The sequence below is a fragment of the Hypanus sabinus genome, chromosome 27 (assembly GCF_030144855.1).
Source record: "Hypanus sabinus isolate sHypSab1 chromosome 27, sHypSab1.hap1, whole genome shotgun sequence".
Classification (NCBI taxonomy): domain Eukaryota; kingdom Metazoa; phylum Chordata; class Chondrichthyes; order Myliobatiformes; family Dasyatidae; genus Hypanus; species Hypanus sabinus.
In genome coordinates, this window is record NC_082732.1 from 19,974,416 (window position 1) to 19,992,015 (window position 17,600).

The 17,600-nt window shown below is 42.0% G+C and overlaps 1 protein-coding gene across 2 annotated transcripts; it reads right to left on the bottom strand.

Moving 5' to 3' along the window:
• Positions 1–4,327: 4,327 nt before the first annotated feature.
• cxcr3.1 (chemokine (C-X-C motif) receptor 3, tandem duplicate 1) lies at positions 4,328–17,181 on the bottom strand. 2 transcript variants are annotated; one of them, XM_059951864.1, is made up of 3 exons: positions 17,020–17,181; positions 16,668–16,897; positions 4,328–7,261 (listed from the first exon to the last, which is right to left on the bottom strand). In XM_059951864.1, the coding sequence occupies exons 2-3, from the start codon at positions 16,725–16,727 to the stop codon at positions 6,155–6,157; spliced, it is 1,167 nt and encodes a 388-aa protein (XP_059807847.1). In that variant the 5' UTR covers positions 16,728–16,897; positions 17,020–17,181; the 3' UTR covers positions 4,328–6,154. The 2 variants fall into 2 exon arrangements, with proteins under 2 accessions (XP_059807847.1, XP_059807848.1); XM_059951865.1 differs by lacking the exons at positions 16,668–16,897; positions 17,020–17,181 and adding an exon at positions 15,970–16,080.
• Between the last annotated feature and the right edge of the window lie 419 nt (positions 17,182–17,600).

The window sequence follows — 17,600 nt, forward strand, 5'->3', positions numbered from 1 at the left end:
TGGTCTTCAGGGACACTGTCGGCCTCCCTGAGTTCCCACATGGCACAAGAGAAATATTGAAAAGGGAATGCTTTGTTCAGTGACTCTTTGGTACATCCTTCTTCATGGTGAATGTAAAACTTGTTGCTGTCATTTCAAAGCTCGACCCAATGGAGTGCTGTATATTAACTTGGCATAAGTCCTGCAGAGGAAGTTGAGTTTGTCCCTGGAGTTTGTTCCACTAATGTGAAAATATGGATGATCTGCATTCTAACACCATATATCTTCCTTCAACCCATATCACACAATGCTTACCCAAAATCAATCCCAATTAACAAATGAGCCAGAAGCGGTTGCCGCTGGTTCGAGTCGCTGCCGTCGAAGGGGCTGCTGGGTCCCGATGCTCTTGGAGATGTTATTAAAATTTTGAGATTTATAGATTGGACTGCAGTTCAGACTAACTCCAGTTCATATTGGCGTCTTTCAGTTCAGTGTGTTTTCCGTGCTCTCACCCATCCTTTCTTGTTGTGGATTGGAGGGCTGGTGGGGTTTTGGGTGATCTGTTAGTTTTTGTGCGAGGGAGGGGTTTGAGTGTTTAGGGTTTGTGAGTTTTTGTTTCTTTTTCTTTTCGAGCGGGGGGGGGGGATTGATATCTTTCTTTCAACCACATATGGTTTTCTGCATTCTATGGCTATCAGGAGAAGACAAATCGTAGATTTGAATTCTGCATACATAATTTGATAATAAAGTGAACCTTAGAACCTATGAACCTTTAATTCTGGAAGAGAATTCCACTGCCACTCTTCATTTGCAGAGATTCCTAACTTTACTATCAAAATGTTTAATCAAAACATTTTATCAAAATGCAATGTTTAGACCACTCCTTCTAGATCTAAGACAGGGTATTCGTTTCTATGGAACAACTATTTCTTAATATCTTACAAGTTGCAGTTGAATTACATAATTTTCAAAATTCCAAGGAAAATCATATTTCAATTAATAATCTATCCTTGTACTCTAACCCTTAGGCTATTGATTTGAACTTGATCAAATGCTACACGGAGTACTCTTTGGTAACCTGGCTGTAAAAGCAGGTTAGGGGTTGGGTGTCCTGTGTTGTAGCTCACCTCCAGACACCCCAGCTGTTTTTCATGACCTACAAAGGGAAAATTCAGAAACATAATGGACTACTCTCTGCTTGCCTAAATAAGTGTTGCTCTGACAACAAGCGGAAAGCTCAATGCTATTCAGGACGAAGCAACTTCTTTTAATTGACATCTCATCCACCCTAAACTTTCATTGACTCCGCTACTGGGCTCTGTAACTAAACTGTGCGTATCACTACAGTTACCTCACCAGAGCTTCTGCAACAACGTCTAACAAGGTCTCAACATCGTCCACTAAGAAGTAGAATACAGTGTTGCTGTGGCATAACTCCACCAAACCAACATCAATCCTCTCTGTATGGGATTTGTACATTCTCCCTGTGTCAGTATGGGATTCTCTGGATGCTCTGGTTTCATCCCACATCCTATTATATCGAGCGCTATGGTAGCATAGTGATGAGCACCACGCGCTTTACAGTTCCAGCGATCCAGGTTCAATTTCCTTTACTGTCTCTAAGGAACTTGCACGTTCTCCCCATGGCCACGTGGGTTTCCTCCAGGTGCTCCCGTTTCTTCCCACAGTCCAAACACATACCAGTTGGTAGGTTAATTGGTTATTGTAAATTGTCCTGTAATTAGGCCAGGGTTAAATTTGAGGTTGCTGGGTGGTGTGGTTTGAAGGGCCAGAAGGGTTTATTCCACACTGTATCTCTGTAAATAAATAAATGGCTGCCACGCAGATGAGCTATAGGGGAATCTGGGGGGGGGGGGGGAGTTGATAGAGATATGGGGGCAGAAGAGGTAACAGGGAAATAATGGGGAATGGGATAACTCTTAACCTTCCCTCTGTCATACCAGGATTACCATCACCTGACATAATGCTGTCACCTGTGAGTTTCTTTCAATGTTGCAGGATAAAATGACTTGGGAATAATTTGGTGTCCCTTCATTCTCACAAGCTCTAAATCAATCAGAAGAATACCTTCTCCAGATGGACTGCAGCAGTTTAAAAGGCAACTTCCAATCCTCCTCTCCAAGGCAGGCGGTAACGGGCAATAAATATTGGTCTTGCCACTGAACCCCATAATCTAATAAAAAGGGGCGGCATGGTAGTGTAATGTTTGGAGTAATGGCATACAAACCAGAGTTACTAAAGACCACAGTATGCTGGCATCCAAAGACACTTGCAAACTGCCCCTAGTACACCTCGGACCATGCATTGGCTGTCGACGCAACACATTTCACTGTATGTTTCAATGTACGTTTGACAAATAAGACTAATTTTTTGTGGCTAGATCAGAACTTATAAACGTAGGTTTCATTGACTACAGTGGTGTCAGATATGTTAAATGAATTGCAGTTTGTAGATGTAACCATATACTGCATTTGGTGCATGCTATTGCGGATAAACTTTTACTCATTCTAGTGAAATATCATTCTTCACTAGAACACTTTTCCAAATGACGGCTGGTATTGCACCCCTGGAATAGTGTTTTGTGAAAAGTTAATGCCTTTGTCTGTTACTTTGACAGAAATTTCAGTTCACAACCTGCGGTGAACTCTGTGCCTGTCTGGACACGCCCCCTGCTGACTGCTCCTGTGGCTCCTCCCACAGGCCCCGGTATAAAGGCGATCTGAGGCATGACGCTCGGCCTCAGTCTCCAGGACATAGTATGAGAGACACTCACTCCTGGTTCCTTCTTCCAGTCAATAAAAGCCGATATCTTGCCTTACGTCTCAGTGTGAGTTATTGATGGTGCATCACAACCCCCTGTTAATTCCTATAGAACTCTCATTAATATGTAGTAATCTCACCATGTCCAAGTTTAATGCTACAATGACCCACTCACTCCTTCAAACCACACCCTAAATTGAAAACCTAAGGTATAACGAGTAGAGTCATGACATCCCTTCTAACTCCATACCTCATCCATGCTTGCTGTGCTGCCTGTCTACACTAATCTCGTTTGCCAGCTTAGGCCTGTATGCCTTTCCCATCCACATACTTGTCCAAGTACCTTTTAAACATGGTACATGTCTCTATGGCTTCCTCTGGCAGCTCGTTCCAGATATCCACCACTCCTGTATGAAAAGTGTACCCCTTGAATCCCCTTTAACAGTCTCCTCTCTCACCTTAATCCTATGCCCTCCTGTTCTGGACTCGCCCCGCCCTTGGAAAGAGGCTGACTGTGTATCCTATCTATGCCCCTCATAATTTTATAAGCTTCCAGAGGTTAAACTCAGGTTCCTTTGTTCCAGTGAGAATGACTCCAGTTTATCCAATCTCTCCTTATGACTACAGGCCTCCATTCCACACAATATCAGTCAATGAAGGTGAATGAGCAAGTGCAACAGGCAGTGAAGAGGGCAAATGGAACGTTGGCCTTTATTACAAGGGGAATTGAGTACAAGAGCAAGGATGTCCTTTTGCATTTGTACAGGGCCCTGGTGAGACCACACCTGGAATATTGTGTACAGTTTTGGTCTCCAGGTTTAAGGAAGGACATTCTGGCAATTGAGGAAGTGCAGCGTAGATTCACTAGGTTGATTCCTGGGATGGTAGGGCTGTCTTACGCAGAGAGATTGGAGAGATTGGGCTTGTACACGCTGGAATTGAGGAGATTGAGAGGGGATCTGATTGAAACGTTTAAGATAATTAAAGGATTTGATAGGATTGAGGCAGGAAATATGTTCCAGATGTTGGGAGAGTCCAGTACCAGAGGGCATGGGTTGAGAATAAGAGGTCAGTTATTTAAAACAGAGTTGAGGAAGAGCTGCTTCTCCCAGAGAGTTGTGGAGGTGTGGAATGCACTGCCTCGGAAGACGGTGGAGGCCAATTCTCTGGATGCTTTCAAGAAGGAGCTAGATAGATATCTGATGGATAGGGGAATCAAGGGATATGGGGACAAGGCAGGGACTGGGTATTGATAGTGAATGATCAGCCATGATCTCAGAATGGCGGTGCAGACTCGAGGGGCCGAATGGTCTACTTCTGCACCTATTGTCTATTGTCTATTGTCTAATGTCCTGGTAAATCTCTTCCACACTCTTTCTATTGATACTACATCCTCACATTCAGCCTGTATGTTCAGCAGTACAAATAAAATTAACAAATATTTTGTCAAATGGCTCCAGCTTGATAACTATATCCTATACTGTTTGAAGTCATTTGGTTTTGGCCATATCAGAGACAAAAAGATGAGCCAAAATCAAGACAGTATTTTTAATAATGCTTTATTTTCCTTACTGAAAGATAATTTGACCCTCAGATTTTTTTTACAAAAATACAATTACTGGTTTCCGAACTGCAATTGCATAGCAACAATAAATGTGTTACCACTTGATTACACTGGACAACAAAGATATTGCTTCCTGAATACTTTTGGGTGTACCTTATGGAATTTGGGCCACTGATCATGAAAATCACCATGAAATTTCCTTATCATGCGCCAGTTTTTTGAAATTATTTCACTTCATAATTCGAGTCAGAACAACTGATGTCAAGATTAAGGAAAGCATTTTTGTTGGTCCACAAATCAAACAGGACATCAGTGACAGGCAATTTGAAGAAATTCTAGTGGGACTGGAGAAAATCACATGGAAGGATTTCAAGGATGTTGCTGAAAATTTTCTTGGCAGCCTCCAGAGCACCAGACTACATGCAGCTGGTTGACAACATGCTTCAAGCATACAAAACCATGAAATGCAACATGTCACTGAAGATCCATATTCTGCATTGCCATTTAGACTTCTTCCCTGCAAATGCTGGCACTGTCGGTGATGAGCATGGTGAAAGGTTTCACCAAAACATTGCGATCATGGAGAAACAGTATCATGGCAAATGAAATCCATCGATGCTGGCTGATTAATGTTGAGCACTTAAGCGAGAAGCCTCAAACACAGAGTTCAAATGAAAATCATTTTTTGTTGAGTTGAACTATTGCAAAGCATCAGCACCATAATGCAATTAAGTACATTATATTCAATAAATGTTAATTCTCGTTTCTCCAAATTCCTACATGACACAACAGTCTAAAGTTATATTTGTGTTCAGTGGTCTATCGCGAACAAGAAAATTCTGAGGAAGAAACACTTCTGAAAAAAATTGTGTCCAGTGTTATTATGCTTAGTCCTGCCTGGTATAAACAAAATAAAACTTAACATAAAAGCTCACTATTAAAGCTACAATCTAAAGATTGCAACCTGTAATCTGTACAACCTTAAACCATGGTAAAATTAATAAAGCTGTGAAGTTGCTTTGTTTGCCTAATGATGGGCACACTATAGCATTGCTGTGAATGCTTTACAGTTTCACGTATTCCTGCTTTAACAAAGCAATCTCTTTTCAATCTGAACAGAGCTGAGGTTTCATTCTTTCATTCACAGTCTGAGCACTCACAACCATTCTTTATTTGATAAAGCCTTTAATGTGAATAAACAAAGGCAAGCTCAATCCCTTTTTTGATCTTCATTATGAACTACAAGAAATGTCTAAATATCCAAGTTTCAGAACTCGATGTTATTTACAAATTTAATTTTGGTTTTTTGATATGCTATTATTTATTTCCTGGCCGGGCTCCGGTGGATGTTCATTGTGAAAGTGGTTTAGGCATCCAGCTTTTAAATATGCACACTTGGCTCTCAGTGTTGTCCACCATGGAACTGACAGGCATGATTCCTGTGATTTTAAATGACGATTTCGAAACTTGTAAGCTTGTGGCATGCAACTGATAGACTACATATATCATTTTATTTGCAAGATAACTTTCATCAGAAAAACCCTATTTTCAATCCTTCCTTTCATCCAGAAGTTTATATTGTGAGTTACATTACACTTGATTGAAGTACTGGAATTTAAGGCTCTGCTACTATTCTGTATGTGAGAAACTGAATGGCTGAAATCAAATGGGGTTAGACTAATGACAACTGTACTTTTCTTGAATATATTGGAGTACGTTGCTCAAGTCTCTGGCGGTGGATTTGAATTTTCACCATTTGTTTCAAAGGGGTGCAGAATTAAACCAAGTTTGGAATACATTTCAGTAAATTTGGGTGCAATTTTAATTACTTTATAATCCAGAGTTAGAAGTATCTGCTGACTGATATTGTGACATGGATTCCCTGTTGATCGACCTGGCATATTTCTTCACAGTCTTCTGAGTAATGCAGCCAATATCACAGAAGATCTGCAGTAAGTTTCTCCTGAACTTCACTCCGGCGAACGCATAGAGGAATGGGTTGAGACAGCAATGGAAGTAGCCCAGACTGGAAGTGATGTAAATGGCAATGTCCAAATTGGATTCAACAGCACAACTCCTATCTATGACACCCATCCTCTGCAATGTGTCAACGAAGATGACCACATTGTAAGGGATCCAACAGATGAGGAAAGCAGCAACGACCATGACAATGACCTTCATGGCCCTGACTTCCTTCTTCCTTTGTATGTTATGGGATTGACGCAGAGTCTTAATGATCATGAAGTAACAGTAGAGCATTATTGTCAGTGGGATAAGGAAACTGATGAAATGATAAACAAAACGCAAACCTACTATCCATTTCTTGGCATTGTTGGCATCAAAATCATGTTGGCATTTCCAAGTGCCATTCGTTTTTATTTTCCTCAGGTATATCAAATCAGGGATGGCTAACAAGTGGCAGAAAATCCAAACAGCGAGGCAGCTGATGTGCACTGCTAAAGATCTGGGTTTGTTGTACATCTGTACTGCATGCACAATGGAAAGGTAACGCTGAATGCTAATGGCACCCAGAAGATAAATGCCACAGTTGAAATTGATGCTGAACATTGCCCCAAAAAGCTTGCAAGCAAAAGGCTCAAAAATCCAACCCCTGACAGCTTCCACAGCCCAGAAGGGCAAAGTGATTACAAGGAGGATATCGGCAGCAGACAAGTGGAGAATTATGGTATCCGTCATGGCCATGGACTGCCTGTTCTTCAGGAAAACGATGATGGTCATTGCATTCCCCAACAATCCCACAATGAAGATGGTAGAGTAGAAAATGGGAAGGAAGACTTTCTTAAATGGCTCTGTTTTGTAATTCTCACATTCAAGGTAGGTTATGAGATTATCAGAAACATTGCTATAATTGTTATTAAAATATGAACTCAGATTGTTGTCCCAGTAGTCCAGCTGAAGATCGCTAAAGTCAAGATCCTGCAAGAAAGAAAAAACAAGGTAAAAAAAAATACCCATCTGTTTGAAAATTTAAAAAAAAGCCAATACTTTAACTTAGTTTGACCACCACAATCGGCTAGAATGGAGGTGACTGGATAAACCCCCAGCCAATCATGGCTGGACAATGCATTCTTCAGAGTGGCAAAGGAACTCCTTTGTGCACTTAACCTCCAGTTGATCAACTGATCTCCCATCACGTGTCTAGCTGGAGAAGTGAGCTTTAAGCAGGTGATGTGACCATTGACGCCACTGTATCACTGAGGGTGAGTTGTTGGTGGAGTGGAATTTAGAGCAAGTGAAAACAAACTGGCAGTTTTACAGTTAGCTAAAGCTGAATCTTACTACAATAAATTAGGTGAGTGAGAGAGGGCAGTCTGCTCATTTGTGAGGACCAGGTTAAACTATTTTAATGAGGCTATATGCAGTGATTTCAGCTTTCAATGTATTTTTATCCCAGGCACAATATTTCCCAACAAAACTTAAGTGCAGTGTGAACCCCCTAACGAGCTCTGGGCTCCAACCTCCTTATACTAACTGTCCCTTACTGCTCTTTCACCAAGGTGAGCACTTTCACTCTACGTAAAGCAGAAGTTTAAGAAATGGCTCCCCTATCTTGTGCATATAGTCATCTCCTAATCATAATCAGGACCAAGGTCTATTCACAGAGCCTATTCCTAGGAACTGAAAATCCAAATGCTTTATTGAATTTGCATCTTCTCCCAAAGAAAGCAAGACTAATACTGTGGCAAAATGCAGTTATTTTGAGAAAAGAAAAGGCAAATTATATGCAGCAGTGCAGTCCCTATGTGTAAATACAAACGTTTGTAAAATTATCCCGTCTCTTTGTTCTGCTCAGATTAAGCGGTTTCACAATATGTAACTCAGTTAAAAACAACCTGCCAACTAAAGGAAATATTTGTGGTTTACAAGGCATTACATTATGTACCTGTTATTCTGTAAGAAAGTATACTGACTGAGATATATCCTGTAATCTCCAACTTAAATTATGTTTTTCCTTAATCTTGAGTTTTGGAAGACCAACAGGGTAACTGCATTAGTTATTAGACAAGCCTGCCACTTGTTGCATTGTACGCCAATGGGGCATTCTTACATGAAGCATACTAGGTAAAGACAGCTCAAACTCTGCTCAGTTTATTAATCACCCAAATTGGACCCAAAGCAAGAACACATTTAATTCATGGTAAACCAACACTAATTTAAATAAAGACAAAAATTTCCTATTGCATCATGAGGTACACAGTCCACATGTAGTGAGATTCAAAGAACATTAACCCAAGGGCACAATCTACTTATTAACTATTTCATTTATCTTTTGTCCCCAAATTTTGAATTCAACAGATAAATTTTCATGACAGTTAGAACTTCCTTAGGGTGCAAATAAGTTAGAGTTCTTCTTCATTCTCATGAGTAAATGTACAAATTGAAGATAAAGACTTAAAGCCTAAAGAGTCCTCATCAATGAGCTGGAACTTAGAGCTTTGTGAGTGTTATATTTTGAAGGATGGTGTAAATTAATGTTTGTTATTTGCAGGCATAAGGACACATTATTTGGACACAGATAACACCATGCATCAGCCATCACCCAGATCGAGAAGGAGGTACAGGAGCCACAGGACTCACACCACCAGTCCACCGGGGTAAAGCTCTCCCCACCACTGAGCACATCTACATGAAGCACTATCGCAGGAAAGCAGCATTCATCATCAGGGACTCCCCACCACCCAGAGCATGTTATCTCTTCTCTGCTGCCACCAGAAAGAACTCAGGACTAATTACCAGGTTCAGGAATAATTATTATACCTCAACCATCAGACTTTTGAAGCAAGGGGGACAACTTCACTCATCTTCACTTGCCCCATCATGGAAATGCTCCCACAACCTATGAACTCACTTTCAAGGACCCTTCATCTAATGTTCTCCATATTTATTGCTTATTTATCTATTTATTTATTATTATTTATTCCTTTCTGTATTTGCACAGTCTATTGTCTTTTGCACACTGGTGCATGTTGGTGCAGTCTTTCATTGATTCTGTTATGGTTATTACTCTATTATGGATTTATTGAGTATGCCCACAAGGAAATGAACCTCACTGTTGTATATGGCGACATATAGAGTCATAGAATCATAGAAAAGTACAGCACTGAAACAGGCCCTTTGGCCCATCTAGACCATGCTGAGCCATTTAAACCACCTACTCCCAATGACCTGCACTGGGACCACAGATCCTCCATACCCCTACTATCCATGTACCTATCCAAACTTCTCTTAAACATTGAAATTGAGTTCACATGCACCACTTGCGCTGGCAGCTCTTTCCACGTTGTCACAACGCTCTGAGTGAAGAGGTTTCCCCTTTTCACCTTTCACCCTTAACCCATGACCTCTGACTGTGGTCCCACCCGACCTCAGTGGAAAAAGCCTGCTGGCATTTACCCTATCTAATTTTGTTTAACTCCTTCAAATCCCCTCTCAATATTTACTTTGATAATAAATTTAATTGAACTTTGAACCAATTGCCGAGGTTGTGATTTTTGTTTTATAAAAAGACATGTTGGTGGGAATAATGTTAAGCGGAAGGAGAGCACAGCCAGCCTGTGTTGAACGCGGTGAGTTACATTCAGCAGCGGAGTCAGGGAGAAACATGCAAGTTGAAGTTATAAAAGAGTTAAAACTAAAATCTTGGAGTACAAAGGACATCTCAGTGAACAGCATTTAGTAGCCTTCGGTATCATACCAATCATTTGTAGACTTTGTGTGACAGGTTGTGTTGCATTGTTTGTTGAGGGTTACAGCGTTTTGTTTTTGCAGAGCTTACTTTAGTTTTGGAGGAGCTCTGTGTTGTACTCCTTTGTGAGTCTTGGCTAATTTTACCCTAAATTGACATGTTTAACGGCAAACTCAAAGGACAGGTACAAAGGACAGCTACCTACCAAATGTGAAGCAGCTGAAAGATAGGTTGGGTGTGTGGATGGGTGTCATGTCTCACTGGTGCCTGGAAGAATGATCTCCCACTTCGCAAGTTGGCGCCTGTGTGTCCTTCTTGCCTCTGGACAGTCTGAAGTCTCCTTAACCTTTGCAACCAAGTACGGTTATCAGGTCCCAAGATCTTAGTTTTCACATTAAAACAAGCCTATCAAAGGAAACAGGCCAAACTGTTCTGTACCTGGCAGCTGTGGCTATTGTAATGGAGTCGCTGGTCTGCTGGAAGTGAAAAAGTCAACCCCACATAATGTCTGTTACCTCTCAATAGCAACAGACAGAAAGTTCCTTGCTCTCCTCAGCTGTTGCTAGTGTCCTAAAGCCAAGCTCATTTCTCCCATTACTTACTGATCGATCTTGTCCTCTCTGCCCTTTGCCTGATTCTTTGCTTAGTGCTCTACAGGAAGCATAAAATTGTCTGGGCACCAGAAACTGAAAAGAGAAGAAAGGCCTGAAAATAAAACAACTACTTCCCTGTGGTAAAAGGTGGTAGATAGCTTCAACAGCTGCGCTAGCTTATTTTGTAAGAAAAATGTTTTATAGACATTCTGTTGACATATTTAACCTTTGGTAAGCATACTCCTTAGATCCATTTTTCAACAATTGCACCTGATCGACAAGAGGGTCTGAATAGAGTCCTACCAGTTAACGTGTTACCATACTTCTGCCTGGAAGTAACTGTTGCTGAAACAATTTCACACCTGCTTCATTAACCCCACCTGTCCCACAACAGATCATAAACTAGTGAATGAAGGCAGAATCTGGATGGGCTCCAGGTTCAAAAATGGGACGTGATTTACACCAGGAATCTCCGTTCTGTGTTTTTTTCTATTCAGTCCATCAATTTATTTTAGGCGATTAGACACTGGGCTTTACAGTGACACTGGGCCATCCACCGTGCTCCAGCTCCAGAAGCCTGTGTCCATTTCTGCCTTCGGCACTGTCTGTGTGGAGTTTGCATGCTCTCCCTATGAAGGTGTGTGTTCTACCTATCTTACCACCAACAACAGCCCCCCCCACCATTCTCCCATTTTCTTCCAATCCCATTGACATACAGGCTAGTGGATTAATTGGCCCATGGTGTGCAGATGAGTGACAGATTCCAGGGGGAATGTTGGTGGGAATGTGGGGAGAGTAAAATAGGTTAGGATAGGCTTGACATGAAATTGAATACTTGATGGTCAACAGGAACTTGATGGACCAAAGGGCCTTTTGCTGTGCTATGTTCCTCTGTGATTGGCTATGAATCTGTGATATTCCCATAAATCCCTTTCCCTCCTTTATTTCTTGGTTACCTGTTCTTTCCCACCTGCCCGTCAAATGGCTCTTTTACTTCTGCATTCCACCAGGGGCAATTTACAATAGCCAATTAACCTATTAGCTCAACTTCTGGACGTGGGAGCAAAACAGAAGAATCCAGGGAAAGCACGCACACAAGGGGAAACGGGGGAAGCAGGCACACGAAGCAAGCTGCCTGTTGGAATATTGTGCCAGCCCTTGTTTGGAGTTCCCCCAATTCATCTGCAGAAGAAGGAGTTGGCAATTCTGCTCTCCAAGCCTTCTGTATGTGGAAGATCCTGAGTAGTACAGCCCCTCGGAGGGGTAATGCACCTCCCAGTGACCTCACTCCAAAATGAAGTCCCATCATTGTTCACCGTTCAAGCAGCCTCCATGCTGAACCTTTGGAATGGCATTCTCAGTGGAGGAAAATCAAAGAAAAAACTTTTAAATGCTCACTTCTAGAGTTTCTTCTAAGTTCTTGATGGAACAGAACTTCAGAACTCGGAGGGTCGTATGCTGTCTTGGGGAAGAATGACCCCACTGGCAGAAAACAGGGCAAGGTGGACAGTGGCACAAGATTCAAGCCCAAGTCTCCTACTTTCTCCTGTTCAATCTTGATCTGCCTGTGTGGAGTTTGCACGTTCATTTTGTAAGTGCATTGATCCCACTCCCTCCCACCCTCCCTTGGTCGCTCATGTTTCCCTCCGCACCCCAGATCCATGTGGGTTGGTAGATGAGTCAGCCACTGTAACTTGCCCCCAGCGTATAGACGATAGCAGAATGTGGGGGTGTTGATGAGAATAAAATGAATGAAGATAGGATTAGTATAAAGGTGGGCACTTAGTGTTTGGTGTAGGTCAAAACTGGCTATTGTTTTTACATGACGCATCCCAGAGGGAGATCCTGGGCTGAGAGCGAGGACAATGAGAGAAACCAATGATAATTGTTGTTTCAGCAGCCTCTTGTGGCCTCCTGAAAGATTCAAGGCTGGTAAAAGAGTAATGAAATGGAGCATTGCCAGACAGAGACCCTTTCACCCTCAATGACAATGCAAGCTCTTCAGATGAGTTGCCCTGCATTGTTTTCTCCTCCCTCTCCAGAATCATCCCCTTCTTTACTCGATCATCCGCTCCTCACCTCAGAACCTTTCTTTCTGAAGTTGCCAGTATTGACACTGCAAAAGGATTACAACACTCTGCTCGAGAAGCCGATTAAACAACCTGAATGAAGCTTAATTGGGTAGACATAATTCTTTATTCATTAACTGATGTTCCATGGGTGTCTGACAATCTTTTTTTGGAGGGATTAGGTACACTGGCTCCAGCTGGCTTTGTATTTCAACTGGGTCGATACTGATTTTGCTCCACAAACCTTGATAATCTCTGTGGCCAAGTCTCAGTCCTGAGATCTCGGATGTATGACTGTTGTGGAGAGAATTGAAGGTTAACATTGTCTTCTGAACGTAAAAGTTCTTCCTGAGAATGAGATAGCATCACAGCTGATTGAGCTGATGCCTCACTGCTTTGACCTTCAGTGCTGTTGGTGTGGAGTTTCCATGTTCTGTCAGTGTCTGTGTGGATTGCTTCTAGTGCTCAGGTTTCTTTCTACACTCTAAAGATATGCTGCTGGTGACATAACTTACCCCTAGTGTGTAGCTGAGTGTCAGAATCTGGGGGTAGTTGATGGGAATGTGGGGAGAACAGATTATAGGCAAAAGTAATGAAGGAATGGGATTGACCTGAGAACTAGTATTGACTTCATGGGCTGAATGGCCTTCTTCTTTGTCTTAAGGCTATCTGCGGGCATTATTTCTGAATAGCCTGGATCAAATTTACGAACTGTAAAGGATCCCTTGACTAGACCAAGCTCACCTGGAAGTGCTGCAGTGCGGGTCCCAAAATGAATTGCTCTCTCAGCACACTCAAAGATAACTAACTTCATGCTAGAATGGTTGGCACTGGTTTGGCCAGCCCAGAAACCTCCCTGAGATGTTCAGAAGCTGCCAGAAATCCTTTTGCAGATACTTCCCTTGAGTAGGGTAGGAAAATACTGGGCTCTCTCTATCAGCAGGCACCCATCCATCTGTGCAGGAGCAGGTGAAGGCAGATGTCACAAGAGCACGGGCAGAGGTCACTTGATGCCACTGTTACTCGGGTTTGGCTTGGTTCCAACCAATCGCAGAGAACTGCCCTCTTGACACCAGTCCTCCTGTGAATTGTTAAGGTCATCTGATCCTCAGCTCACAGACCACACAGTCCGTACTCGGACTCCTACTCGAGTCCCTCTGTCAGTGATCTCACAATTGTCCAATAATCAGTTCCCCTCAAACTCCACCACTGGTGGCTGAGGGTGAATGCCTGAAGCCAGCTTGAGCAACATCTACTGGGGGGGAATGAATTGTTGATGATTTGGGTTGAAACCCCTCAAGAGACCTGAATTGGAGGGGCACTGATGTCTCAAAGGGTTAAAGGGTGCAGAGAACATTGTAGAGATAGGAAACCGCAAGGGTGAGATCGAAATGCTTAACCAGGAGTGAACAGGGGTGGTTTTGGTTCGGAGAAGGGCAGCGGGTTTACAGAGTATTTATCGTTTACATCAGATACCATTATAGTTCAGGAGAATAAACTGAGAAGTACCTTTTCCACAGAGAATTAGGTGAATACGTAGAAGTTTACCCTGAGAGTCTCTACACCTTGCATTAAATTAAATTTTCAGGACGACAACGGATAAAACTTTTATGGAGGTGTAGTGGACAAACTCCAATGAATGATGTTTATGAACAGAACAACCAGGTTCTGCTTAAGCGACAGACGTTTTTCAAGAGGCTTTTGAGGCTTTCCAGGCTCAATATCGACCTTTCCCACTTCTGTTAACTCACTTTCATTGTCCATATCGGATCTGGCCGTTTTTGACAAAGCGTCGATTTGTAATATTGTCTCATCTTTTTTCTTTTCTCTCTGCAGTAGCAACACCAGGATCAGCGATTTACAGCACATCACATTTCTTTCTCACCCACTAGCCTTCTGCTAATATCCACCCATCCCCCCTGCACCACACTTGTCTGCAACTTACATCGAACTTTTTTTCTCATTTTGCTAGTTCAGACAAAGCGGTTTTGATCTGAAATGTTAACTGTTTTTCACTCTGTAGATGCTGCCTGGCATACTGAGTGTCTCCAGTATCTGCTTTTTTGTTTCGGGATGCTGAATGGCATATATGTTGTTATTGACCCCTTGTGTGAATCACAAATGCATTGAGAAACAATCACTGGAACAACTCTGCCTTCCCACCTTATTCGCTCTTTGTGACTTCCTAAATGTCTGAATTGTAAGTACAGACAATCTTTTGCTTATTGTGATAGAATACATCAGAACTTTGCCTAGCTTTACCAGCCCCAATGAAAGGGAATGCCAATTTTTTAAATGTGCAAATCTTCATAAAACATGTTCATGTAATTAGCAACTTGCAGGAATCATTGGTAACTTTTGTTGCTATTTATGCAAAAATATAAAATATAAAATTACCAAAAATGTAAAGCAGAAAAGGTACAAGTTTGATTTCAAATGCTGCTGTCAAAATTTGAACCATTTCTTTTAAATAAGTATTCAAACTGGAAATAGGAAACTGAAAATCTCCCCACAATGTTTCAGTATCACTAGCACATAATATAGTAATTGCAGACGATTGTGTAAAATGGTTAAACCAGTCACCCATTGCAGCCGATAGAGAATCAGGAGTCATCGGAAAATCACTACGGTGCGTGATCACCCACTTCACAGCAAAGCAACCCCAAAGATAAAAAAGGACCTTCATCTCAGTCAATAGAGGGTAATTTTCCCTGCAATGGCTGCAAAGCAAAATTATAAAATGTGTAATAAAGCCATGCTGATACTCATAAAACAAGCCACAGAAACTGAAATTAACCTGCCGGAATTGGGCACGCGTGGTGTGAATAATTCTTCCACACAGGAGGACTGAATTCGTGGCCATGCTTGTACCATTAGTCCAAATAGAGACTTGAGATGCTGAAATCCAGAACAAAATTTAAAGTGCTGGAAGAATTCAGTGAGTCGAGTAGTCTCCATGGAGTCAAAGAGGTAATTAGTGTAACATCCCAAAATGTCAACCATTCCTTTGCTTCCACAGATGCTGCTTGATCCATTAAGTTTTTAAGTTAAATTTTTTTGTGACAGTAGCCCTATAATCTTGACTTTCCTCTCTCCCTGCTTTCCGCAATCTCATTTTATGGACCCCACTTCAATTCATTCTCTGAATTAGTGGCTAGCCAACCAGTTCCATGTTTCATTTCCATCTACGAGGAGCAGCCGGTGAGATCACACAGTAACAACTACTCAGTTTTTAAATCAATGCTGGCTTTGCATAATTAGTCAGATCAAACTTACCATCTCTTCCGTCCAGTCAGTAAAACCCATGGAGGTCGTAATGCTGGCCTTGGACAGACTGATCTACTTGCTTCACTTTATTTCTAACTCTGAGCTCCTCCTCTTCTCTAATACCATTGAGTTGACAAGAAACGTATCAAGACAGCAAGCAGGAAACGACCATCGCCTACCATTTAGTTTCAAAAACAAAATGAATGTCCTGCTAGTAGGATGTGGTCAACTGACCAGAATTTCTACCTATCTTCTTGCAGCATGGTCTTTCAAAGTCAATTTATTCTTTACCGTCTTGTCCTCCGCACTGTTTTGCAATTAATGAATTTCAAAGAAATTGCAAATCCTTGGAAACCAAAATAAAACTAGAAACAGCTCAGCCATTCGGGCAGCAACTCCAGAATGAGGAATTAAAGTTTCTGGCCAAAGTGTCTTTATCAGAAGTGGAAAAGAAACAACTTAAGATGGATTTGACCAACTATTAAAGTAACGCAGTGTTAAATAACAGGGTCACATTGAGTGGTCTCCAGATGCAGGAGTTTACTTATATTCAGACTAGGGAACAATTCAAAGGCTTTTCCCACTACGTTACAGATGGCTTAGCTTTCATTCAGAAATTACTCATCTCCTACTAGCCTTTGATGTATTGATCACTGTTTCCTCTGCATCCATTGCCTCCTGGGAGGTCACAAGATTAATCTACTCACCTTTTGCCTCTCGCCAGTTCCAAGTGTGAAGTTCATCCTGACCTGGTGTGTCAAGTCCATCCTGACCAAGCGTGAACTGGTGTATCCTCTTCCCAGGTTGAAGTTTAAACTGTGATTCTGACCACTCTCTGTCCCCGTGTTCTGTTAGCAGTTTCAATCCCTGATTAGGTGAACTGATGTCGTCCTTCACTGGAGCAGATGGGAGGGCTATTTTATCTCTGATGGGTCCGCTGTGGGGATAAAATAATATGAGGGGTCATCCAGTCAATAGATCAATGAGCTCAGTCGGAGATGGATAGCACGACCGAAGGACAGACGGAGAGGGTGAACGCAAAAGAAAGAAAAGAGAAACCTGCAAAATGCAGAGTGGTAGGAAATCCCCCAGCAAGTCAATTTGTGCTAGCAGAGACAGAAGGTTACTGAGTCAATATTACAGATAGATGACCAGCGACAGGATAGGATAATTGTGACACACACACACACAGAGGAAGTGAATTACCTGAAGCTGCAGAATTCAATATTGAATCCGAAAGAGTGTAAGATGCCCACACTGGCCCTCGTTTGTAACACTGCTGGAACAGTACACAGATAATGAGTAAGTTAAAAGAAATGCAGCATGCGCAAATGAAAGAGTGAATTCTACTTGCAGTGAGGAGCAGGATCAAGCCAGGGCTGAGGTAGTGCCTAAAGGCTGGATTTCGACCTTGTTTGATGACTAAGGATGTCATGATCATGGTCAGAGTTAGCAAATTGCCAAGGAGTGGAAGGAAACCATTAGCAGTGGGTAGACAAGAGAGCTGGGACAAGGAGGGGAAACGGTGTTTCTGGTTCATCATGTCCTGCACCAGAAGCTAAAAATCTGCAATAAATCAAGAAAATACTTGAAATGCTCAAGTGATCTGGCATCAGTTTGTGGACAGAGAAACAGAATTA